Here is a 27,086-nt window from a genome sequence, read left to right as displayed (position 1 = left end):
AGGTCGCTGACCTTATAGCGAAGATCGTTTCAAGTCGATTGTGTTGAAATATGTTCTCGACCTCTTTGCAAGCAGGTCGAGTCAACAATTACCTCTTCGAACGCATCAAATCAAGGCATAATTATGTAGTTTCTAAGGTTCGATCCTCAAACCTTAAAAACTAGGAGACTTCTATTATGCTTGAAAAAGTAGGGCTGACGTAGAGCCCGGTCAATGTAAATGGTCAGAGTCTAAGCAGATCCTACAGTCATTCAGACACAGCCACGTCACATGCTGGCGTGAGCAGCATGCTCCTGCCAGTGTAATGGGTGCGTGCTAGACTGACAAAAGGCTGGAGGCCGTCCACGTGTCCAACCCCTGCACTAAACGAGGAAATCACTCGAGTGGGTGAGCAACGGGACACAAAGAAGGATTTGCACTTTATCTGCCCCCTTTTTACGGATTCTGTAATCATTACTCCAATTCATCCCATTATAAATAGAGAGCTCCTCTCCAGTTTGTGGGATTGGCTCATTTTACTCTGTAATAGCTAATTTCTCTCTGTAATAGCTTATTCTCTCTTTTGTAATCACTTGCAAGTCAGCTCGCTGAACGCGACTTGACCCTCCAACTTAATACAATAACAGTAGACATAGGAGTCGCTTGCTTAAGCATCCGAACCACTTTAAAACATTGTTTCTCCATCTATTACTCATTTCACTACCCCCATTCGCGTGTGTCTTCTGGGCCAACTCAACATTTCACACGTGCGTTTAGTTGGTATCAAAATCACGCATCAACATATATAATATATACACTTATAAGAATTGTAGTGTTTTTAAAATGTTGGATAGGTTTCTTCTTTCTGGTTCTTGGAACTTGGACGCTAGTCACCTTCAAATATCCAGATTCCAGACCATTGTACATATCAACAAAAACAGAACAAGTTAGTTATCAATAGTTATAATCCTAAAAGATGTATTATTTTATATGATATTGATGTGTAAATGATAAAGACATGTGTTGTGTGTGATTTTTCCATCAAACTCAGAGTGTCACGAGGTTATAGCCCGATCCGAAAATAGCTCGATCTCACCGATTGTCCGACCCAGCGTAAGCTCGTTGAGCTACAGCTCGACCAACACAAGCTAGTCGCTAATAATCCGTGCGATCGTTCAACCAATTCCCAGATAACTTCATATCTCAAATATCTCTGAAGGGATCAGATTGACAACAATCTCTGCGTAATCACAGCGCCCAATCGCGAGGATATCAGAGTTGCATTTTAATTCAATTGTAATCACTTTATTTTCGCTTTTTCCTTTATACAAACTCTGTATATAAACCCCTTCAAACAATGAGAAGAGGGTTGGAAAATATTCCTAGAATTACTATTGTAAGCTCTCACAGCAAATACAAGAAACAGTAGACGTAGGCTCAAGAGTTCATCTCGCCAAACCACTTTAAAAATCTCTTTGCAATTTCCTTTACGGCATACATTATTCATTCATTGCTGGTTATCTGTAATCACGCACACACCAGTTCCGATCTCGCCAAGGTTGATCGGATCACTCAAGTTGGTACAGATTTTTGTATCAACAACATGTATTAAATGATATGATGAATATCACAGAGGGTAATGCGGTGATGCAAACATATAAATATATCTATGTATATAGTCAATTACACAAACCTACCCTTAGGTTTCAGCATTTCACATGCGCATAAAAGAGATAATTAGGTTAACAAATACACACAATTCCTTTAACTTTCGCTAAGGCTTTGTTAGGGTTATTTCGACTACACCCTCTTTAAAATAAAAAATTGACTACTTGACCCCTGTAATTAGCAGCTTACACTTCCTAGCAACTGCTTATTTTTGCTATATATTAAATTAACTAGGAGAAGGAGAAAATATACCTGTTATATTAAAATTCTGAATTGTAAATTAAATATTTCAAAATAATAAAAATATTTAGAAAAAGTTTTTAAAATAAGATATATTTTAGTTTTATCAAAACACTTGTGTTTCTTTTAACATTTTATTTGTAAACTAAAAACTTTTAAAAAATGAAACATAATTTTTAATACTTTTTTTTTTTTTAAAAGATCGTCGGTTTTGGTGAGTAAGAACGGTGGTTCCGACGGTCTCTGGTTGTTCGACATCTCTTTTAAAATAATATTAAATCTTAAATTTACATTATTATATTTTTAAAAAATTAAAAAAATGGTTATTTTGAAATATTTAATACATAATCCAATATTTAACATAAAATATCTATTTTGTCCTTTTCTCAACCAACTTTAACACCAAAAATTGACAATCAACTTATGAGTACAAGGAAGTCTTCAATGGCTTGAAGATCAAGCACTATGAGAAAGTGTTTCAAGAAAGATGCGTGAAAGGCCGTTTCAAAGGGAAAGCTTAATGAGAAGAGAAGTTGGGAGAGTTATGTGAGCTCTTAGAGGGAGCTAGAGGGGCTTTGAGAGGAAGTTTCCAGATGTAGCACACGTAAAAATGTCAGTTCCAAAGGTAAAGTGATGAAATTGCAAGCTCTTAGGATGAGTTTGTGAGCGCACAAATACAAAGTTGTTATTGATCAAAGGGATCAGAGAGAGGTTTCTTCTTCATAGTATAACAAAGTGTTAGAGAAATCAAGTGAAATTGTATTCTTGGGGTTTAGATTTCTAGTTATCTCGTTTCTATTATATGTATTTGTGAGGTGTGTGTGAGTATTCTTGAGTGGTTATACAATCTTCTTTGATAGCTCATGTGAAAGGCTCAATGGTATCACTCTCCTGTGTGATTTCAGTTCTTATTATGTATTATTGAACCTAATTTTTATCAACTTGGTGATGTTTTTCCTATACCAGATTATTTATTTTTCACTCATCATGTGTATATATGTATTATTAAAACTTGCTCTTAATTACTAACTTAATTATACCTTCTTAAAATTTGAATAACTATTTTTGTTTTCAAATTGTATTATAATTTGTTGAATTTAGGGTTATTAACTTATTATCAGTTAGAGGACATTTTTATCATAAACTTACATTTATAAGACATTTGTATTAAAAAAGACAATGAGAAGACACTTAATGGTTTAAAACCATTAACTTTAATTTTATTAAGGGTATTAAGGAAATTTTATGTGTAATATAGTTTCATAAAAAATATGCTTTTTTTAAACGACAATAGTTTGAAAAAAATAATTGATTACATATTAGTAGAAAAAATTGAAAACTAAGGAATATTTTTTTGAAACTATACTTTATATTTTAGTTTTAATATTTTTTAATATATATTGCTTTATTTTTTTAGTCTGTGTAAAATATATATATATCTTCCCCCAACTTTTATATGAAAAAAAAAAATTATTTGAGACTTTTATTAATGAATTTTTTTTTTCCAAAATATTTTTAATAACTTATTTAAGAATTTAGTTCATGATTACCATTGATATTTTATTTATGGTATAACTAAATCACATATTATATATTAAGCAAGCATTAGATTCGGACACTTGATCTCAAATTTAACATTTAATTGTCGGATTTATATATAAACAGTGATTATATATACAGTAGAATCTCTTTATAGTGATACTATATATAAGAATAACCTCTATATAGTCATAAAAAATTCTGGTCTTAACTTGGGCCAGTTATAAATAAGAATAAATTTTACATTGTAATAAATTATAATTTTTCTAAGTCCCGTCTTAAGGAACTTGCCTTTACATAGTAATAATTATATGTATATTACCAAAAATATATGTTATGTTACATTCAAAGTTTAAGATGAAATAAAATATTTATCTAAAGTTGTTCGATAATGATTTATTCTATAGAGTTGTTACCACATCTTTTATCATATGGGCTCATAATAAGTCGCTAACATGAACACTTTCTTATTGAAGCTAAAATATTTCTAGCTTCTCAAGTATGTTTGGAGCTTCTTGACACAAAACTTTTGGTATTTTGGTATTATCATTTTCAAGATTATCTCATTCCTCTTCTTGCTTAATTCTAGTAATGTTTTTTTTTCTTTAGTTAAAACATATATGACTTGTTACTCATTTGGATGATTGAGGATTACATTAATATATATCCATTTGATTAGTGTAGTAAAGTTGTCAAAACTGATCACTCAATTCTGCAATAACCCTTTGATATCCATTTTCGTACTGTTTTAATGCTACTAAAACAATGAATTGAAATCCTAATACTACTAAAACATGAATTTAAATTATAATATTACTAAAATATGAATTATAAAATAAGAAATTTTTTTGAATAAAAAAAAAAAATTATTGTAACTACACCTCTAGTAAATTATAACCTCTTCATAGTAATAAATTTAGTTGACCCCAACATTATGACTATAGAGATGTTCTATTGTAATTATTTAAGATTTACAATAGAACATCTCTATAGTCATAATGGTGAGACTAATTAATTTTATTACTATGAAAATGTTATAATTTAATAGAGGTATAGTTACAAAAATTTCTTATTTTATAATTCATGTTTTAGTAGTACAATATTAGGATTTCAATTCATGTTTTAATAGTATTAGAATTTCAATTCAGCACTTCAATTGCCTACTTTTTAAACGAATAAAAGATCGTGTCTTGGAACTAGCAAATATAAGTGTCTTTGATGGAATTGTAAATACATTTGTTGCATGGTTAAATTGATGTGAAGTCACAGACAATTGCTACTTGTTTTAAGCATTACAAAATTAGGACCCTTATGTCGATGAATTGCAAGTTATAAATAAAGTGGATGAAAAGAATCAAAGAGTCATTGTAGAATTGAGTGATCAGATTTGACAACTTCACTACACTAATCGAATGGATATTAATGTCTTCCTCAATCATTCAAATGAGCAACAAGTCATGTATGCTTTAACTGAGGAAGAAATCATTGCTATAATTACACAAGGAGAGAAAAGAAATAATCATGAGGATGATACGGAAATATAAAAAGTTTCATGCCAAGAAGCTCTAAACATGCTTGAGAATCTATAAATATTTTGGCTTCAACAAGAACATATCCATACTAGCGAGTAATGTACCCGCAAGTTAAAAGATATGGTAACAACTCTAAACCATAAATCATTCTCTCAAACAATTTTAAATAAATATTTTATTTTATCTTAAACATTTAATGTAACAAATAATATATATATATTTTTGCAATATATACATAATTATTACTATGCAGAGGCAACTTTTCTTAAAACGGGAATTATAAAATTATAACTTATTACAATGTAGAGTTTATTCTTATTTATAACTATCCCAAATTGTGAATAAAAATTTGTATGACTATGTAAAGTTTATTCTTATATAAAGTATCACTATAGAGAGGTTTTACTGTATATAATATAATACCTAAGTTAAATTAACATCAATTCCTAACTTAAATTCTTCCCAAACTTTGTAAGAATCATATATTATTCAAAGTTCATAAATAATCTTGTTGATTAAAGCCCGATACCATTCTTATAATAAAAATAATAAGCAAATAATACAACGTGAATTAATTAGTATAGGTGGTCCAACTTCTTCGCTAGTCGTTACCCGGGAAATGCTATATATACAAAGACTCTTTGTACAAAATGATGTGGTAACTACCACATCACTAATTTCACATCAATCTTCTTTTTTTTTTCACAAATTAGTGGTGTGGAACCTGTCACATCTCTTTGTATAAAGACTCTTTGTACATGTAGCATTTCTCGTCACTACCCTACCTGGACAATTGGAACAGTAGTAAACATCACATCAATTAAAGCTACGATAATTTTAACTGTTGTTGTCATTGTTAAGATAATTTTTTTCTTTATATTTATTTATTAATTCAAGATTGATTTATGCTAATCACAGTTATTTTATTACAAATTGATATTAACTTACTTTTTTTATAATATAAAGTTTTAATGTAACTTTAAATCCATATCAAACACACAACTAGATAGTAAAAAAAAAAAAAAAAAAAAAAAGTTTTTGAATGAGACAAATATACAGTATCATCTGTATAAATCTGAATATCTGATATATTCTACCATATAGATGTTTAATTTCAACTTTTTCAATTGTAAAACGACAGGTGGAGAAAAAAAGGAAATAAACGTGGTTGAATTTGGTTGGACAAGCATATGAGTGGTGTAACATATGCTTGCTCTATTAAAGAGTTATCCAAATTTTATTATTGATCCATTTCGATCCAATAGTTTTAAGACGGTTGTTAAATTAGTTATTTTTATATCCATTTAGCCACTTCTACCCTGTTGGACTGTAATAGATTTATTAAATTTAAGTTAAAAATTTGATTAGTTGAAATAGAATCTAGCTAATACGATGTGTGTGTGTGTATATGTATTACATGAACTATATTAATAAATTTTTATATTATAAAGCACAAACAATTATGTAAAATGAACATTGTTGTATAGTTTTGCACTCTTTTTTTTTTTTTTTTTTAAATGACCAGAGGTTTCTAGGTTAACTTGTACACATCTCAACTAATCTCTCAGGACCCTGAGGTTAACAATCGGATAAACCTTTAGTGGTTACTCCTTTTAGGTATCGAGCTGGAACGAACTTAAGACTTTTTGAATAATACACCAAAGAGTCTTAATTGACTGCTCGACCACCCAATTGGTGGTTCACACTATCTTCTTTTGAAAATAATTTTAGGTCTACATTCATAGAATTCTCTCTATAAAAGTTAAAAAATTTAGTTTTATGTGTATTTAAATTAGCTAATTTTGGGTGTTTATGTTGGTTGTTTTAATTTGTTTTGTTAATATACATTTTTTTGTTTGAATTTTCATGTATGTATATCTTTTAAAAAGAAATTTCACTATATTTTGATGTATTATCCTAAATGAACCGAAATAATATATGTCCCTGAACTTCCGACGAAATTGACAACTAGCACTATATTATATTATAACTGGGTTTACAACTTAACATTACAAGTTTTCCTACTTCATATGTTTTTTATTTTTTGATTTACATTCTTGTATTGTATATCAAACATCTATAAATTGAAAAAAGATTCTCACGTAAGCTTTACCTAGAAGACTTAAACTTAAGAGTTATGGCACTAGGCATATACAATAAGCTAGTGTTCCGTGTTTATTTTTGTTTCTTAATTCTTACTTTTATTAGTTGGGGTAACAGAGCAACCGTCACCTGTCCCTAATTCTTATCCCCCTCTCCTTAACTTCTGCTTCCCTGTTTTTTGTTTTTGCTTTCATTTGGCAGCAAATACCAGCCTGCCATGCTAGCACTTCTCTAGAAAAATAATATATCACATATTATTTCAGAATACTTGTCTCAGTTTTCTAGGTCACAAATTACTTCATCATATATAATCTATTTATATATATAGATATATACTGGATTATATATATAGTACTCACGTTACCTGATTATTTCAGTTCTTGAACTTGATTTTGATCATCTGCTTCTTCATTAACGACCCAAACTAAGGGCGGCATCAACGTCAAGCCTCCATGCAAACCCTCCACAGTCCATTCTGAACACATCACATGGAACCGTTTTTGAGTACCTTTCACTCTGCCACGTGTACTGCATCCTCACCCTTGTCGTAAACGAAGAGCAAACACACACCGGAAACTTTTCTTTCATTATCAACCCCACCATTACTTCCGGTGATTCTCCATCCTTATATCCATTATTATTATTATTATTATTATTTTTATTATTTCCATTTTCCATCACCATCCTTTTGTACGCTCCGTTAACCCACTGAACTCTGTTTAAATCGTCTGATATAAACACAGGGCACGTGTCGCTTTCTAGATTATTCATTCTCTCCACGTCCGTACTCCCTAGTAACCCTCTCCCATCCATGCATGTCTCCGTCACGCTCTCCACCGTCACCCACGACTCCACCACCGTCCTCTGATCCGACACTTCAAATCCAAACCCCTTTTTCTCTATCTGATTTAGCTCGTCATGATAAACTTCTACTGCACCACCACCCTTTGAAGCAACCACGGGATCGAAATTATTACTATTATTAATAATATTGCACCATGGCTCTTGTGTTTTGGAGTTTGAATATGAATTCTCCGAATCAGTTTTCTCAGGAAAAAACTGCAGCGTTACAATTGTCTTGTTTACTCCATCTTCTCCTTCTCCACGAGGAGAGATTCGATTCTTTCTCTTATATCCATTATTCTTGCGAACCCTAACGTACTTTCTTTTAGATCTTTTGCTACTTAGCAGCATGTTCTTGTTATCCACCCCCAAGCTACCTGAAACCGTGTCGTTCGAGGCTGGTTTCGGTGCTATCGGCCTGAATCTGAGCATTGTCCGATTGATTACCTCGTTATTATTCTGCGCAACACCTGCGCATCTTACCATGCACCACCTTTCCGTAGCTTTTCCCTCCATGATCGCCTCCTCCTCCTCCACCACCACCAGCACCAACTTCTTGTTCTTGTTCTTTACTCTTTCACTCTCTCTTTTACTTCTCTCTCTCTGTCTCTCTCTCTCTCTCTCCCCCCGAGATAGTTCGTTCAGGCGATAATCATAACAGCAGTAACAGGTAATAGGGTGTAAAAGCAACACGTGTCTAGGGCAACACTTAAAACAGTAGTGAAATCTGATTGGTCTAATTTTTTCCTCGTGGGCCCTACTCCAAAAGTAGTGTACCCTGCGTAATTTATCGTTGAGGACCGGCCCCACCACTGGCCCAATCATAACCTACAATGTGTCGAGCACTGCCGAAAGGAGAAGACACATGTCCTTTTTTTCTAGGGAATCAAACGGAAAAGGGACAAAAAGATTTTTAGGCAGGTTCGAGAAAGTGCACACGTGGTTCTTTTGTATTAGCACTTAACATCTAAGTTTGGTTTCAACAGTCGGGGCACTTTTTCCCTCCCACGCGTTCCTTGTATCGTGAACAGCACAACTCTTTCTTTAACCTCGTCATCCTTCTGTTATTTCCGCTACGGCTGCCGGTCGAGAGTGGGCTTAAAAATGTCAAATCATAGATGGGGGTACGATGGGGACGCGTGGATGGTCAGATGGAGACGTGGATCTATGGCAAGATTTGTACGTCATCTTGTTTTTGTTTTGAAGAGATGGAGATGGATGATTTGTACATGTCATTATTTTTTTATTTCGATAATTTTTATTATACATCGCACACATTCATGACAACCCATTTTATAAATTTCCACAATTCACGTAAAATAAAATTGATAATTAAATTTACAAATATATTCTTGAGGCATAGAGAACTATGGTTGTTGGTTTAGAAGCGTGGGAAGAAGAGCATAATTAAAGCATTTTATCATAAATCTATCCTTGATTCCTTGAGATAAGATGCATAATGCAAATTCTCATCATTTATTATTTGAATTATTTTTCTTTTTTTAGGTAAAAGCTATTTTACTTAACGGGTAAAAGCTGGCTAGCAGGCATATCTACAGTTCAATTTAATTAATTAATACCGACATTATTCTAGCAGAATTTATTTATAATTAATATCTTTTTTAACAACCCAAATCGGAGGAGAAACGTTTAATTAGCCGGAGCTAACCCTGCAACCTTCAAGTGGCCGTAGCGCCGGCCTCCATGCAAACCCTCAACAAAAATATTCATCCTTCTTCCTTAATTTCCATGCATTATTTCATGTATCACGCCCAATCTCCTTTGATGAGGCACATGGGTGGGTCATCACCGTACGATCAATCATGATCGTCTTGTATATGAAGAACTGTAGCTCTCTTATTTTTTTTTCTTGATCTGGGATTTCTCTGCTTTCTATATATTCTTTCCCGGATATGAAGTACTACTGATAATCATATCAGCAACGTGGTGGGTGGATGGTTGAGTGGGTGGGTGGCAGTTTTTACGAGCACCACGTGGCTAGCAATCTAGGGCAACTCTTTAACAGTGGTGTGTTTGCTAAAGACATTAAACAGTTCTGAGTTGAAAGATCTGATGAGCTGTGTTGAACTTATCGCTATAATGAATAATAATATTTTTTTTATGTATAAGAAAATTAGCATCCCCATTCGCTATAATGAATAATAATAACTTTGAACAATTCAAACTAGCATGGAGCTACAGATACACGACAATCAAACTGAATTTAATATAAAAATAGATGAATAAATGAGTATAGGCTATAGGCTAAGCTGTTCCGGATGTTTGGTGGGAGTATGAAGCATGTGAAGAGATGTGATTGGTTAATGGAAAGGATTTTTTAGGGGCGAAGGAGGGGTGTGATTGGAGGATTAGAACTTTAGAAGAGCCAATGAGAAATAAGGTGGTGTGGTAAATAGTTATTTGTTGAAAGATTCTGGACAGACACGTGGGCTTCATATTGAGAAAAGCAAATGATGTTGTTCCCATTGAAGTGGATTTTGCTTTTTCTCAGGGGTGGGTTCGAGAAAGTGTATACGTGTTTGAATGTTATCAACTCTTCACTTATACATTCTGTCTTTATCCACTTTCCACCCTATTTCCCTTCCACACTCTCCTTTTCGCCTCGTGACACCCACTCCCTCATTATTAAATTAAATATTCATTAACATAAGTTTTGCTAAGATAATGAATTTCTTTCTCTCTAAGTAATGGTTTAATGGTACTTTTTCAATACTATTTTATTGTTTTAATTTATATTATAGAAGTTATTAGAGAACAAAATGAGTTTAAATTATTAGGGCTTTTGAAAAGGGGAGATCGATAAGTCTTTTACTGGTAGAAGATTAGATTTTAGTAATTGGGATTGATCAAAATTTAACTTGGAGAGTGATTATGTAAACCTTAATCACTCGATTATCGGTAATTGACAGGATATGCAAAAATAAAGTTTGAGAGGTTTTAGTGAATGATGATCAGAGAAGTAAATGGTGATAGTGTAAGCAAATGGTGATGATGTGAGATTGTAACGATGTCGAAATCGCCTTTTTGTCGGATGACATTCACTCTCTCAATTAAATTAAATATTCATTGACACAAGTTTATTCTATAAACTACTTAAATAAACCGTATCAAATAAACCGTATTACTATAATAAAAGGTGGAAAGGTAGGAACTGTTTTCATTGGCAAAAAAATGAAGTCACACAATAGATCTTAGATCGGATCGACTTGAAAAAAAAATTTATAATTGAAAAAGTAGGTATGCAACATTGTTGGGTATTGATTGGCTTAATTCAAGAAAAAAGTGCTTAAAGAAAAAGCACCTAAGTACGTCTTTTTGTGAGCGGAACATGATCTATAACTCGTTGGAGAATCCAACACCCTCCCCCTTAATTTAAACAATCAACTAAACATTAAAGTTTACTTTGTTGGATTCTCCATGTTCTTTGTATTACCATAACCTAAACTCACCCAACTCATTATAAGTGGACCAATTACATTACATATATATCTTGATCATCGTTTCATTACAAATTGACCAATTAAATTGCATAGATATCTTAATCATCACCTTTTGTTTTTATTAGCGCAAATGATCTGTAATTAACTCATGATTACTAATGCAAGATTTAATTTTTATTTAAATAAAATATTATATCTTTTTTTTTCTAAAAAAGATTTTTATGTCCAGTAGAACTATTAACCCTTCACTATTAAACTAAATAAGCACACTTCTTAATATACTCCAATTAAATAGTTTTAAAAATGTTTTTACTTAATTGTTTCTCTTTTAAATCTTAAGACATCTCATAATAATCTTCACTCTTGTCATTTATTTCTTACTATTATTCTTCACAAATCAATATTAAAATGAAAAAAAAAAATTCAAAACTAAAAATTAAAACGATCTCATAAATCGAATCTATAAAGTTATCCCATACAACTTTACAATCTTACCTTTTTTAAGTAATTTTATTTTTTAATAAATAAAATTAAGATAATTATCAATATTACTTTATTGATAAGCATATGTATAAATATTAGTAGCAAAAAATCTCTACTAAATAAAAAAAAGGGCAAAAGAATACATAAATTTTTTATCACTAACCCGGGTAAAGGTGATTTTGCCAAATCGTATAGTAACCCCATATGTTAAGAATTTCAGTAGAGTTAGACATTATAAATTTAATATAAAAACCCAAATTAATTTTATTATAAATTAAAATTTAGTTAAGTCAAAGTTTTTACTCGATTATTTATTAGTTTAAGTGTAAAGATACATTATTTCCTTTGTTTATTTAATTAATTAAGAATATTGATTTTCTATATTAATTAGTAAAAATGAAAAACATTATAAATTTAATAGATTATTGAATAATAGTGATGAGATATTGATGACATTATAAATAAATATTAAAGTTCTTTAACTTTAAAAAATTCTATTGTATTAGTCCTAAGTTTTTACTTTTAGGTGGGGCTAACCATTTTTTCTTTGTTGACTTTTTAATATTTGACTTTTTGGTTAATTAAAATTTTATAAAGTCAAATATTTAATGGTGTTTTTGTCTTTTCAGTAAAATATTAACGGAAAACATAACATAATCTAACGAAGGGTGGGAAAATGTCATTTTAAAACTTGAAGGGTGAGAAAGTGCCGTTTCGCCAAACCTTAGGTGGAAAAATGTCATTCTCCCCAAAACCTTACCTCAAATATTTATAAGAATATGAAAAATTAGGGTCTTTATATGCATATGGGGTGTAAAAGGTATTGATAGTGAAAAATTAATTAAATATAAATTTGTTAATTTAATTTAAGGGTAAACTTATGATAATAAAAAATATTAAAAAAAGGGGGTGTGTTTTGTTTGATGATGGGGTACCAATAGAATTACTCTTTTATAGCACCAAGGAGGAAATTAAGTAAAAAGAGTGTTCTCCCATTATGAATTGTACGGGCCTTAGCTGAGTCCAATAGTCTGAGCTTAAACAAAAGAAATTGAAATGGGCGTTCGCCCACTTTAACCTTCAAAAATACGTTAATGACTTTAGGCCTCTTGCAGAAGATTACACTAAAAATATTTAAAAAATAATTTAGCACTTACATATTTTTAAATTAGTAAGACTTATTAGAGTATCTCTAAAAGACTCTTTATATGACTCAAACTCTTTATTATAAAAAGTTTATCTATAAAAATAAGATTCTAACATACTATTTATTCTTTAAATATAAATTAAAGAGTGAGTTTGACTCTCTACATTTATTTTGAAGAGCATCTCTCATATAAATAAAAAGCATTTTCATTAATTTTTAAATATAAAGAACACAATTTTTATTCAAATCCAATAGACTCTTTAAATTTAATGAAGATGCTCTTTATTTTTAAGAAAGAGACTTAATGAGAGAGAAAATTAATAAATAAAATGCATAGAAACTTGTAGTTTATTAATTAAAATTAGAATAGAGAGTGAAATTTGACTCTCTAAATGTGGAGAGCTAAACCCACTCTCTAATTTATATTTTAAAGATAAAGAGCCTGTTGGACTATTGTTTTTTTATAGATATACTCTTTATAATAAAGAGTTTGGGTCATATAAAGAGTCATTTGAAGATGTTTATTCAAATCTAATAGACTCTTTAAATTTAATAAATATGTTTTTTATTTTCAAGAAAGAGACTTAATGGGAGAGAGAAATAATAAATAAAATTCATAGAAAGTTGCAGTTTATTAATTAAAATTAGGATAGAGAGTGAAATTTGACTCTTTAGATGTGGAGAGTCAAACTCACTCTTTAATTTATATTTTAAAGATAAAGTGTATGTTTGACTCTTGTTTTTATGGATAGACTCTTGATAATAAAGAGTTTAGGTCATATAAAGAGACATTTGAAGATGCTCTTAGAGCATCTCCAATGGTACTCTTTATTTTGAAGAGCATCTTTCATATAAATAAAGAGCATCTTCATTAATTTTTAAATATAAAGAACAAATTTTTTATTCAAATCCAATAGACTCTTTAAATTAAATGAAGATGCTCTTTATTTATAAGAAAAAGATTTAATGGGAGAGAGAATTAATAAATAAAATGCATAAGAACTTGTAGTTTATTAATTAACATTAGGATAGAGAGTGAAATTTGACTCTCTAAATGTGGAGAGCCAAACTCACTCTCTAATTTATATTTTAAAGATAAAGAGTCTGACTCTTATTTTTATGGATAAACTCTTTATAATAAAGAGTTTGGGTCATATAAAGAGCCATTTAAAGATGCTCTTAGAGAGTTAAATTTTACTCTCTACCCTAATTTTATTTAATAAATTACAAGTTTTCATATATTTTATTATTAATTTTCTCTCCTATTTATTAAGTTTAATGTAAAGAGTCCATTAAATTTGAATACAAATTTTGTTTTTAATATTTAGAAATTAATAAAAATACTCTTTATTTATGTAAGATATGCTCTTTTTAAGATAAAAAAAACACCCTTGTAAATGCTTTCAGAGTTTGAGAACCAGTAAACACTTGACCTATCATTGTTTAACTAGAGGCAGGAAACGTTTTCACTTACCCTATCTTTTTTAATTATAAATATTTTAAGAAACTAACGCTGTCACCCTCAAATATCTCAAATGATCTTCCCAAGGTCTTGCTTGGTGTTCTTTGTTTCTCGGGTTAACCAATGGCAACAATTCTCTTATAGAGGGGAAACTTGGTCTATTCTGAACATTGTTGTTTTCGGAGGCAGGATTTATGCTATAACAAGTGAGTATCGGATTGGTCTTCTCAGCGTCAAAACTTGTGAGGTGATTCTTCTGAATCTGAAAGGCTCACCTCAATTGAGCGGCATTGGTTATGTCAGGTTCGTGGCTTCAAAGAACCAGCTTCTCATTGTTGATTTCCCTCCGGCGGCTTTCTATCTTGAAGCGTACACAATAGATTTATCGAAGATGAACGTCAAGCTATTTTTCTTGGTGACAGAATGTCTTCAAGGTTGAGCAATGCAACGAACTGGGGAGGCGAAAGCAACTGCGTTTATCACCTGCCATTCATGGACAACACTTGTTATATATACAGCTTGAATGGGGAGATTCTGGGAAGTTTTCCTATCATGAAACAAAAAGCTGCTCCCAGGATGAATAACTGGTTTTTCCCTGACCAATGTTTCAGCATTGAGAATGTGAGGAATGAATAGTTTAGGTTTATCGAATTTGGTGGTTTTTTTTTTTTTTTTTTTTTTTTTTTGGGCTTTGATTATGTAATGTTTATTATAATGTCTCAATGCAATGTTCATTTGGATCGCATGCAGCACTTTAATATATAAATTTCATTATATAAGATTTTGATCAAATTTCAAACATTAAAAGTTACATTTTCTGTTTCTGGTGTCTAATCGAGTCTAAATTTTAAAAATTTTATTTTGCTAACATGGTGAACCTAATGCAACTGCTTTTCCTAATCTTTGATAGATAGATAAAAAATCAATAATACTAGCCTCACAAACATCTCTCACTAACCCCATGTGGTAGCTCGCAATTAACTTAGTCAGACGGAACCCATTGCTGGACAGACGGGATCCATGCGAGCTGATCAATTTTAAGCCAACACGTGGTGTTTGTGAGAGAAAGTTAGTGAAAAGTGTTTGTGAATGTAGTATTACTCATAAAAAATAGGGATGCTAATTTTTTTTGGTGGGATAAGTTCTTGTTGGGGGTGGGGAATAGGGGGATATAAGATAAAGTGTGCATTTTGTTCAGGGAATGTTGGATTACTGGAATTTTATATTACCTTGAAGATTACTGTGAATCTTTAGAAAAATGTGTTTGGTTAGTTGCTGGGTGTGTTATATTAATATGTTTGGTTAAGGGAAATAAATAGGTGGGTATGTTATTTAAATTACTAAATTACCCTCTTTTTAAATATTAATATAATATTATTTTTATTATTAATTTTTGAATAATTTTTTAACCCCCAATATTTCAGATTTAGCTAAAACACCTCAGTTTATATAAAAATTTAATTTATGACAAAATCACCCCCACCCTCTGTCGCCACCGCAAATCACCATCGGAAGTTTCCGAAAGTCATTGTGAGTAGCTCACCGTGACCATGAGGCTCTGATATGGCCATTTTTGGCCATCAATATGGCCGAAAACGGCCATATCAAAGCCTCCCGGAGTCTCCCAGTGAATCTCGGTCATTTTTAGGGACTCTAGTGACTTTTCGGTGGTGGTCCATGGTGGTTGGCCCACTGTCGGCGGTGGTGGCTGGGTGGTGGTGGTGGTTTGTAATTTGTTTTAAATATAAGTGTGTTATTGTCCAAAAACTTAATTAAACAAAGGTAAAATTGAAATGGTATATTAATGTAAATTTATTTTTAAACATGGGCATTATTGTCCAAATTTTTGTATTAATAAGGGATAAAATTGTAACAAAAATAAGATTACCAAAGTAATCTTACAATACCTAAGAAAATGGAGGTAATCAGATTACCTCTAATATTACCAATAGTAACAACTATCGGTAATGCAAGATTTCCGGAATTTTATATTACTTGACAACCAAATATGGTAATCCAGTAATATAAGATTTCTGTAACAGTTTGAATCCACGACAAAACAAATTGCAAAAGAACCATAAAGAAATTTTATTGAAAAACCATCGCTTTGTTTGTAACATAATAAACTTATTTATGCTAAACTATTCTTAATGGTAACAGAAGAAATCCCAATGAAAAAAGGAAAACAAATACTACTTAAATAAGGAAATAAAGTTTACCTAAATTAAACCTTTCTAAATAGACTAAACTCCAAATTAAAATGAAAAATGATTGAAATTCTTAATATAAAACCTTAAATAAATAAGAAAATTTTAAGAAAATCAAATAAAAAAAGGAAACAAAAGTAAATGATAATTTAACGATATTTTTCTTAGGGCATCTCCAACCCAAAATGGTATGGAAAATGTGTTCCAACCCAACAACAAAAACTACACCAAATTGGTGTAAGTGAACAGTGTCACACCAAATTTGGTGTAACATTATTCATCCACACCAATTTGGTGTGGCATTATTTATCTACTATAAAATATATTTTATTTTCTTATTTTCGTTATTTGTATTTATGTTAATTTGATTATTATTTATATTAATATTTATAATAATAAATTCATAATAATTATATAATTAAAAAATGATGAAAAATTAAAAACAAAACTTTATTCAATATAAATATTAAACTATAATAACTCAAAATAAAAATTAACACTAATTTAAAAACACTAAAATTAAAAGAAAATACAACATAAACTAAAATAACAATTTAGTATTCCGATAGATTAGTTCCAGATCCTTTAAAATCATCAAAATATTGGAAATAACTAGAGCTATTTTGAGATCATTGACTTATTGTTGAGCTCTTTTTTGCATAATTCTTGATTGTTCATTTTGAAAAAACTCACGCAAGCTTGGATCAGTTATGAAATTCAAATCCGATTTCAAAATGTTTGATTTCAAAATTTTCTTGCTCGACAAAGATAAATAAAGGATACAAAGGCTCACCATGCTCTTCGAAATGCATTAATTGATCATTTGTGGGAAGAATATACTAATTCGGCAAATTAAATTACTATCAATATGAAATTTTACTTTTGTGTTGTTGTTGTCTTTTTTTTTTTGGTGGTCATTTTATATTAGATGTAATATTTTATATTAAATGTAATTATTTTTATATTAATGTAATGTTTATTTGATTAAATAAATGTTTAATTTTATTAAATTAGTATAATTTTCAAAGTCTTTATTATAATAAATATGATTCCCGATTTTAATTAATATATAAAAATAATTAGTGAAATAGATTAATTGTTGATTATTAATAGAAATAAAAGAAAGAGAATATTCTAAGAAATATCTTTTTGGTGTAATATTTGGAGATGCAATAGTGAAATACACACAAAATCACACTAATTTGTGTGAAACTTGCACTAATTTAGTGTTTGTGATTAGAGATAGGGTTGCATACGAGCCGAGCCGGCCGAGTCGAGTAATGATTGGCTTGAGCTCGGCTTGTACTGTTGAGTGCGCTTGAGCTCGAGCTCGTCGAGCCCAAACTCATGAGCTCAGTTCACCTCGTTTCAAAATAGTGCTTAAGCTCGCCTCAAACACTTATGAATCGAGCCGGCCGAGCTCGATTAAATAAATGCAGGAACAAAACCTCTCTCTTCTATTTAACTCAGACAAATTATCATACACTTCACTGCAAATCAACAAATAAAAAAAAAAAAATTCAACTTCAATTTAATCAATTTCACCAAAATCCCAGAATTCAAACTAGGAAAATGAGCCAACCACTTGATCCCAAAGAAACCTTCATCCCAAAAACAACATTCAAAGCAAAACATAAGCTCTAAATTCAACAATCCTTCATCCCAAAAACATCTAAGCAAAACACAAGCCGTAAATTTAACAATCCTTATCCAAAAACAACATTCAAAGGAAAAGAAAGACTAGCAGCCAAAGATATTTCATGTTCCATTTGGCTACCAAATAGAAAAAAAAAAAAAGAAAAAAGATTGCATCAGATTACTAAAAAAACAATGTGAATAAATAAAAATATCAATGAGAAATATTCAGAGCTGGTTCAGGGTAAACGAAGGCTGAGGTGAAATAAGGTTGAAGGGAAAATGTCTCTGTTTTAGGGATTTTACGGCGTGGAGGTGAAATAAGGTTGAAGGGTAAATGAAGGCTGGTCATTGGGCGGTAGTAGCTGAATGAAGGCTGAACAACAGTGGCGTCTCAGATCTTACGGTGTGATTTGGCGGAAGTGAAATAAGGTTGAAGGGAAAATGTCTCTGTTTTAGGGATTTTACGGCCGAATGTCTTTGTTTCAGATTTTAGGTCAAATCTGAATACGCGAGCTAAAACAAATCGATCGATCTCATGAGTTCTCCTACTCGAATGACTTTTCAAGTTTCTCAAAAGTTTGCGAGCAGTTTAAATTGAGCCTGAAAAGCTCAACATTTTTTCACGAGCTTGAAGATGAGCTCGAACTCGTGAACTACTCGATTTTCGACGAATCGAGCTTGAGTTCATCACGAGCCGATCCCGAGTAGCTCACGAGCTACTACTCGGTTCGACTACACCTCTAGTTGGAGATAGTCTTACATCATGAAAACCCATCCCGTATTAATTTTTGGAAGTGGTCCCCTCCCCACCCCATCCATGATCTTCCAAATTTAGTAAAATATAAATAATTAAACGTCTCACTGAGATTAGTATGCTTTTTATTTTTCACGGCTGTTTTTCCATTGATAGGATTGATACTTGTTGCCAAGAAAACTTGTTAATATTTGATAAGTTGAAATTGCTATGTTTAAGGAAATTGTTTACTCAAATCTGTAAAGAAATTGTTTTTAGAGATTTTTCCCATGTAAATTTACTATCCATAAAAAAAAAAAAAAATATTAAAAGGCTTTTGAGATTTGTCTATGAAGTGTTTGATGAAATTCCCCACTAGCATTATGGGGGTCAATATTGAATTAACATTAGATCTTAGATTCCGTAGTCAAAAGGGATTTGTTTCCTTTAATATAAGTAAAATAAATTGATACATAAACAGAGCCATAAACCCTTGTTTAGGATCTTTGTCTTCTTCAATCTCTAAAATATGCAATCACCGTCGAGCTTTTCGGGTATTCAACCGTGTACTCTTTACTTAATTACAAATTATCCAAAATTATCACCATCTTAATGATTATTTAGAGCAATTTATGATTTGCAAAGTGAAGAATGGTTCTTAAGGGTTTATATCATGAATTTTGACTATTTAGTTTATTTACTTAACTGTTCTTAAGGGTTTTAGATAACAATGCTCATGATACTTGTTTTCTGTAATTGCTTACGCATCAATAGTTTGGATTAATTTTACAAAATTTCAACATTCTTCTTTTTGATGTTTGAATCTTTAAGAAAAAATTCTTTTGGGTACAGTTGTGAATAATGAATGGTGTTGAGGTTATAGCTCTGGGTTTTATTAGTTTCTGTAGGACTTGGATACTTGGCAAAAAATAGGTTTATTATCTTACAATTTCATTGCATATAAATCAATAATAGCTGGTTATGTTATAACTCTGCAACTATCACAAAAATTGCAGGCACATTGCTGGAAAGAGAGAATAATAGAAGATCCAATCAGGCAAGAAGGCTCCAGTATAAAGAGATCATCATCATGGGCTGATCTTCCACAAGAACTTCTTGAGATTATTTCTAAAAGTCTGAATATAGTAGACTATGAAAACCTTGGTCGAGTTTGCAGAAGCTGGAGATTGTTTTATTCAGAATTTAAGCAGAGTTTTTTGAAATCTCATTCACCATTTATTGTTTATGCATCAGCACGAGTTAAGAAGTATTGTCGTTTCTTTGACATAGCTACTCGAATGAAATACAAGACTAAGCTGCCTCGATGTATTTGCAACTTCGAATTAAGTCTTGGTGTATCAAGTGGGTACTTAATTATGCTCTCTCTCAAGACAAAAGATGTTTCAAGGGATTATTTATGGGTTATAAATCCTTTTACAGGACATCAAATCCTATTCCCTCGCATGCCCTGGGCTCCTCATTGTGTTAAGGATTATCATGACCCTGGCTTCTTCCATAGCATCTTTGTTTCCTTTCGGTCAGAGGGACACGATTTTCTTATTATGATTCTTGATAAGTATTGCTTACGCTTGCAGTTCTGTACTTCTAGAGATAACAAGTGGAAAGAGTACAGTTATTTTGGCAAGGGTTGGCATATATTGGATATACTGTAGTTGTTTTTGATGGTAGGATATATGTTAAACAGTCTTTCTCAGATTGGGATATTCAACTTGAGATCTTGTGATTTGAGGTTTTTGAAACTGAAATTAGCGCCTCGTTTCTTAAGTTGTTGTTATAACTGGATTAGGTTCGTGGTTTCAAATGATCATCTATTTGTATTTGTTTCGAATATAGTTTGCAGAATAGACTTGTCAAGGATGGAATGGGTGAAGGCAGGGGCGTAGCCAGAAATAATGTATAGGGGGGTCAAAGTTAAAAAAACAATACAATTTTAAATTAACATAAACATAAATTTTGTATTTATAAAATTCTCATTAACTAGTACATTTATAATTGTTCTCGACGGGATTTCATCTTTTGAAAGTATTGTATAATGATTTCATTATCAATACTATCAAATACATCTTTCTCTATATACACAACTAAGCTATCATTCAACCATTGATCGCTCATTCTATTTCGCAAACGATTCTTCACAAAATTCATTGTTGAAAATACTCTCTCTACACTAACAATGGCAACGGGTAGAATCAATGCTAATTTCATCAACAAATAAACTAATGAAAACACTCTATCATTCTTAGTTTCAACAATCATTTTTGCCAGATCTCTAATCCCTTTCAATCCCATAAATTTGACATTAGAGTGCATATCTAAAATGTAAACATCAAGATGAGAATTAAGTGCCATGAGTTCTAAGTCAGAAAAATCATCAGGATAAAGTTCGACAAGGCATATCAATTTCTGTTTATCAAAAGCAACAAACGATTCATTTGGACATAAACATGCCAAACAAATAAGCAATTCAGTATTTACCTCATTGAAACGATTATTCAACTCTTGAAGCTGCATATCTAGGACATTATAAAATAATTCAATGCGGTAATGATGCACGTTTGTGATACCTTGAGCCTTACGTTGTGATTGCCCTTGAATAAAAAACTTGTCATCCATATTAGGAACATCAATGTCATGATTGACACAAAAAGAATAAACTTTGCTTGATAAAGTCTCCCATCCATTATCCCTAATCAATTGTAAAGCTTGCTTACATGCTTCAACCAAATTCATAGCATTTATAATATCTTGATCTTTTCTTTGTAGTGCTTGAGAAAGTTCATTTGTAAAGCCAAGTATATCTTTCATCAAAAATAGACTAAACACAAAGTCAAATGATTACATCAATTTAAATATGTTTTTTTGCATGAAATCTTTGCTCAGAGTTTGACCAATCTTTTGCTACAATTTCAAGAACATCGACAATGGATGAAAACATCAAGATTATGCTCATTAACGTACCATAATGCAAGCCCCAACGCGTATCACTGGCACGTTGTAGATTAGTCTCTTGATTGAGACATTTTCCACTTGAAAGTTCACCATTAGAAATAGCTTCAAAACTTTACAAGCTTGCTTATCTCTAAGAAGATCGCAACGCTTAGACGAAGCACCGACAATATTAACCACAATCGCCACGATATTAAAAAGATCATTAACATTATCATGGTTCTTTGCCAACGCCGCAAGATCCAACTGGAGTTGATGGGCAAAACAATGAATATAATAAGCACATCTATTATCTTTCAAAACCAATGTCTTCAAACCATTAAATTCTCCTTGCATATTACTAGCTCCATCATAACCTTGTCCTAGTAGTCTAGAAAAACTCAACCCATGCCTTGAAAAGAAATTATCTAGTGTTGCCTTGAGTGAGAGAGTTGTGGTACTAGTAACGTGTTCAACACCTAGAAAATGCTCTATAACAAGTCCATTCTAGTTAACATAATGTAAGACAATAGCCATTTGTTCCTTCCTAGAGATATCACGGGATTCATCAATCATTATAGCGAATAATGAATCTCCTAAATCTTTAATGATAGCACTTACGGTTTCATTTGAAGCAACACTTACAATGTCTTTTTGAATCTCAGGTGATGTCAATTTGAGATTATCAAGAGCATTCTTGAAAGCAACAACGTTGTAATCTTTATTATGATTAGCAAGAAATTGTAGAAGCTCGAGAAAATTCTCTTGGTTGCTTGAATCATAGGATTCATCATGACCACGAAATACAAGTCCTTGCCTTAGAAGAAAACGAATACAGTCAATTGTAGCATTTAAACAAGTTCGATACTTTGTTCGTGCTTGAGAAGAATGTCGATAAAAAAATGTCTAAATATGTTGGTCTTGATTCAATAATGTTTCACACATTCTTCTAGCTTGGTTATGAGCACTATTAGAACCTGCAACATGAATATTCAATTTTTATTTCTTTTTCCAATTCGAAAACCCTTGACCAACAAAGCGATCACCACCCTTTTTATCACCATCTGGCTTAAAAAGATAGGAATAAAGACAAAACGCAGCATCTTTGGCTATACTATATTCCAACTATTGTTCAAATTCACTAAACCAAGAAACAACAAAACGTCTTGAAAATCCACCAAAATACCTAGAAGGAAACTCATGGCCCTTAGGTTGACAAGGACCCCTTTCCAAATATATTTTTCAAATTTGATCTTGAATATTAGGATCATAATCTAAAATTCGGGCTCTTAAGCCTAGATCCGTAGGAAGATCTCGCAAATCAACATCCACATTTTTACTTGAATCACCAAATATTTTCCTCTTGTTCAAATGACAAGATCATTGTTGACTTTCTTTTGAAATATCTCTCCATACTATTTCAAAACAATAATATATTATTACTTGATAGAGAAAAATGCAACAAAATAAGCTATGTACTCAGTAAAACCAAACAATAACAATAATCTATGTATACAATAATAATTACTAAGATAAGTGAAATTACAACTACAAAAATTTATAAAGCTAATAAGTTAAAGTATTCTAACAATACATACACATCACAACTCACAAGTATATCTCTTTCTTTTTCTAATTTGTAAGTACTCTAAAAAAAATTTAAGTAATAGAAATTGAATTGAAATAGATCTTAATGCAATATATATATATTTTTTTAAATATATCTTACATTATATACATTGGCTAAAATTCAATTGATATGTGTAAAAAATCTATTAAAATAACCAAACACTTGTACAATTAAATCCACTTTTTCATAACACTTGTAAAACAATTAAAATTAACTCCCATTTGAATCAAACACTTTTTTTATAACAAATATAAAAATGGCTAAAATAATGTGGTCCCAAGAATGAAGAACCCATCTTCTCCATAAAAAAAAAAAAAACAACACAAAGTTGCCATTGGCCAACTCCAAAATCCATTTGAATCAAACACTTTTATATAACAAAGATAAAAATGGGTAAAACAATATGGTCTCGAGAACTCATCTTCTTTATATAAAAAAAACACAAATTCGGCTATAATGGTAAAACAATGTGGTCCCAAAGCAAACTCCAAATTTCATTTGAATCAAACACTTTTATATAACAAAGATAAAAATTAGTAAAACAATGTGGTCCCAAGACCAACTCCAAAATAAGTTTAAAAACTATCTTCTTACTTCCTCTAACTTCAATATATCATTACAAATAAATAAAAAATGGATGCAATTTGTGGTCCCAATGATAATTTCATCTTCCTAAATCCCAATCTATAATTTAGTCTTAAACTTTTAAAATAAAATAATACAAGAAAAATTGAAGAAAAGAGGGACTTGTTGGCTTGATAGCAGGAGAAAATTACACTTGTGTGAATAAAGCCTTAAAGGAAAAGAATTGGCTTTATAGGTTATTGGAGAGGAAGAAGACGTCTGAAGGACCGAGAATGATGGGTTTACTTTTAGAAGGAGAACGAAGGATTTACTTTTAATTTCATAGCCCCTAAAACAAAAAAGTGTAATTTATTGGGTATAAATATATAATGCAACTTTTTGGTATTTTAATTTTATATAGAGGTAAATTTGTAAAAACATAGCAAATTTTTTTTAAAAGTTGACCCTCCTTGACCCCCCCTCCCTCCGCCCCTGGGTGAAGGTGTATAATTTAAGTGATCAAGCTTTGTTTCTTGGCCATGGTGACATGATGTGTTCCAAGGTAATGAACCCATCAAAGTGGGGAGGACAAAGCAACAACCAATAATTTAGAGGTGAGCGGTTCCGGGTACCCTGCATTTTTCGGAGGAACCGAAACCAGAACCGCACAGTACAGGTTCCAAAAAAAAGAATCGGAACCGAAACCGCACACATGTACTTAAATTCAAGGAACCGGAACCTAAAATGAAGGTTCCGGTTCCTTTCCCGGGTACCCTATAAAAAATTAATTATCCTTTATTAGTTTAAAAAATGACAAAAATACCTTAAAAGTTTACAAATACACCCCTAACAAATTTTGATTACTCATTCATTTATGTCCAATGTAACTCATAAATCCTCTAATCTCTAGGCAACACTTGAATTCAATCAATTCATCACAATTCACATCAAATAACTTTACCAAAATCATTCAAACAAACAACAATATAGAAAGTAAGAAACTGTCACCAACTTCTTTGATTCTCCCACTACTAAAAACTAATGTAGTAAATTTAATGTTACAAATTATTAATGTTTATAATGTAATATAGTAATATTATAATTAATTAACTAATTATTTAATTATAATGTAATGTTATAATTAATTAAGTAATCATACTATACATTTATAATATAATGTTATAATTAATTAAATTTCTAATTATTTAATTAAATATTATACTAATGTTTATAATGTAATGTTATAATTAATTAAGTAATCATACTATAAATTTATAATGTAATGTTACAATTAATTAGATTTTTTAACCATTTAATTAATTAATGTACTAATGACTAATGTAGTAAATTAATAATATAATGTAATGTTATAAATTTATAATTGATTAAGTAATCATTTAACTGTGTAATGTTATACATAATTAAGTGGTAATATTATAATGTAATGTCATAATTAATTAAATAATTATTTACCAATAATGTAATTTTATAATCAATTAAATTTCTAATCATTTAATTAATTACTAATGTTTAATGTTTATAATATAATGTCATAATTAATTAAGTAACCATTTAATTATGTAATGTTATAATTAATTAAGTTATCATAATACAATGTAAATTGTAATGTTATAATTAATTAAGTAATATACTATTTAACTATAATGTAATATTATAATTAATTAAATTTCTAATCATTTAATTAAGTATTGTACTAATGTTTATAATAGAATGTTATAATTAATTAAGTAATCATACTATAAATTTATAATGTAATGTTATAATTAATTAAAATTCTAATAATTTAATTAAGTATTGTGTAAATTACTAATGTTTATAATATAANAAAAAAAAAAAAAAAAAGGCAATATGGAATGGGTAAAACAATGTGGTCAGCCAACTCCAAAATAAATTTAAAAACTATCTTCTTACTTCCTCTAACTTCAATATATCATTACAAATAAATAAAAAATGGATGCAATTTGTGGTCCCAATGACAATTTCATCTTCCTAAATCCTAATATATAATTTAATCTTAAACTTTTAAAATAAAATAATACAAACATAAAATGTATTACTTGAAAATTTGAAGAAAAAAGGGACTTGTTGGCTTGATAGGAGGAGAAAATTATACTTGTGTGGATAAAGCCTTAAAGGAAAAGAATTGGCTTTATAGGTTATTGAAGAGGAAGAAGACGTCCGAGGGAAGGAGAATGATGGGTTTACTTTTAGCAAGAGAACGAATGGTTTACTTTTAGTTTCACAGCCCCTAAAATAAAAAAGTGTAATTTATTGCGTATAAATATATGATGCAACTTTTTGGCATTTTAATTTTATGTAGGGGTTAATTTTTAAAAACATAGCAAAATTTTTTAAAAGTCAAAGAGGGTCAACTGATCCTCCTTGACCCCCCTCCCTTCGTTTCTGATTCTCGATAATCTTCAAGGTAATCTAACTTTTTATTAATGTAACATTTTCAGTAATCCAATATTCCCTGAACCAAACGCATCCTTCAAATAATAAACAAAAAAATTGACAGATACCAAACTCTGATGTATCAACACAACTAGCTAGCTGTTCTTATATAATACTGAGCTACCTCTCTACTTTCGTACTACAAGCAAAGACTTGGTGAAATAAGAGTCGACATTAATGGAAGATTTCAATGCAGTTTTTGAATCTGCTGTTCAGACAGAAAACGAAGATGATAAATCAAAGTCACCAGAGACAGAGTTACCGCAGCCTCCAGATTCTAATCCAACAGGTCAGCCTGCTGAAGCTTGGAAAAGTGGGCTATGTGCTTGCTGCAATAATCCATGCAATGGTGATACTCTCTCTCTCTCTCTCTCTCTCTCTCTCTCTCTCTCAAACTTAGTGGTTTCATTTTGAACTGCGTAAATGTCTTATTGCC

General features: G+C 30.8%; 3 protein-coding genes across 3 annotated transcripts; 1 reads left to right on the top strand and 2 right to left on the bottom strand.

Moving 5' to 3' along the window:
* Window positions 1-7,472: 7,472 nt before the first annotated feature.
* Window positions 7,473-8,420, bottom strand: LOC116110028 (putative uncharacterized protein DDB_G0268234). The gene has a single exon (XM_031396271.1). The coding sequence runs from the start codon at window positions 8,418-8,420 to the stop codon at window positions 7,473-7,475; it is 948 nt and encodes a 315-aa protein (XP_031252131.1).
* A 6,110-nt stretch (window positions 8,421-14,530) lies between these two features.
* LOC116110027 lies at window positions 14,531-20,708 on the top strand. Its single transcript, XM_031396270.1, has 3 exons — window positions 14,531-14,826; window positions 14,976-15,078; window positions 20,052-20,708. Exons 1-3 carry the CDS (start codon window positions 14,531-14,533, stop codon window positions 20,706-20,708), a joined length of 1,056 nt encoding a protein of 351 aa, XP_031252130.1.
* Window positions 20,709-22,005: 1,297 nt separating this feature from the next.
* LOC116110026 (zinc finger MYM-type protein 1-like) lies at window positions 22,006-23,365 on the bottom strand. The gene is made up of 3 exons (XM_031396269.1): window positions 23,331-23,365; window positions 22,603-22,798; window positions 22,006-22,488 (listed from the first exon to the last, which is right to left on the bottom strand). Exons 1-3 carry the CDS (start codon window positions 23,363-23,365, stop codon window positions 22,006-22,008), a joined length of 714 nt encoding a protein of 237 aa, XP_031252129.1.
* Between the last annotated feature and the right edge of the window lie 3,721 nt (window positions 23,366-27,086).

This window comes from Pistacia vera, unplaced genomic scaffold, assembly GCF_008641045.1.
Source record: "Pistacia vera cultivar Batoury unplaced genomic scaffold, PisVer_v2 Contig592, whole genome shotgun sequence".
NCBI lineage: Eukaryota > Viridiplantae > Streptophyta > Magnoliopsida > Sapindales > Anacardiaceae > Pistacia > Pistacia vera.
The sequence above is the reverse complement of the archived record's forward strand: the minus strand, read 5'-3'. Positions and strand labels throughout refer to the sequence as shown.

Bases quoted from the DNA above. Each gene is read 5' to 3' on its own strand.
- LOC116110026 (XM_031396269.1), bottom strand. From the start codon at position 23,365: ATGATCTTGTCATTTGAACAAGAGGAAAATATTTG. The intron at 22,799-23,330 runs GTGATTCAAGTA...TTTTCTTCTAAG, and splicing joins GAACAAGAGGAAAATATTTG to GCAAGGACTTGTATTTCGTG. The intron at 22,489-22,602 runs GTAAGTGCTATC...TATGTTAACTAG, and splicing joins GTGTTGCTTCAAATGAAACC to AATGGACTTGTTATAGAGCA.
- LOC116110027 (XM_031396270.1), top strand. From the start codon at position 14,531: ATGATCTTCCCAAGGTCTTGCTTGGTGTTCTTTGTTTCTCGGGTTAAC. The intron at 14,827-14,975 runs GTACACAATAGA...TTATATATACAG, and splicing joins GCGGCTTTCTATCTTGAAGC to CTTGAATGGGGAGATTCTGG. The intron at 15,079-20,051 runs GTGAGGAATGAA...CAAAAATTGCAG, and splicing joins AATGTTTCAGCATTGAGAAT to GCACATTGCTGGAAAGAGAG.
- LOC116110028 (XM_031396271.1), bottom strand. From the start codon at position 8,420: ATGGAGGGAAAAGCTACGGAAAGGTGGTGCATGGTAAGATGCGCAGGT.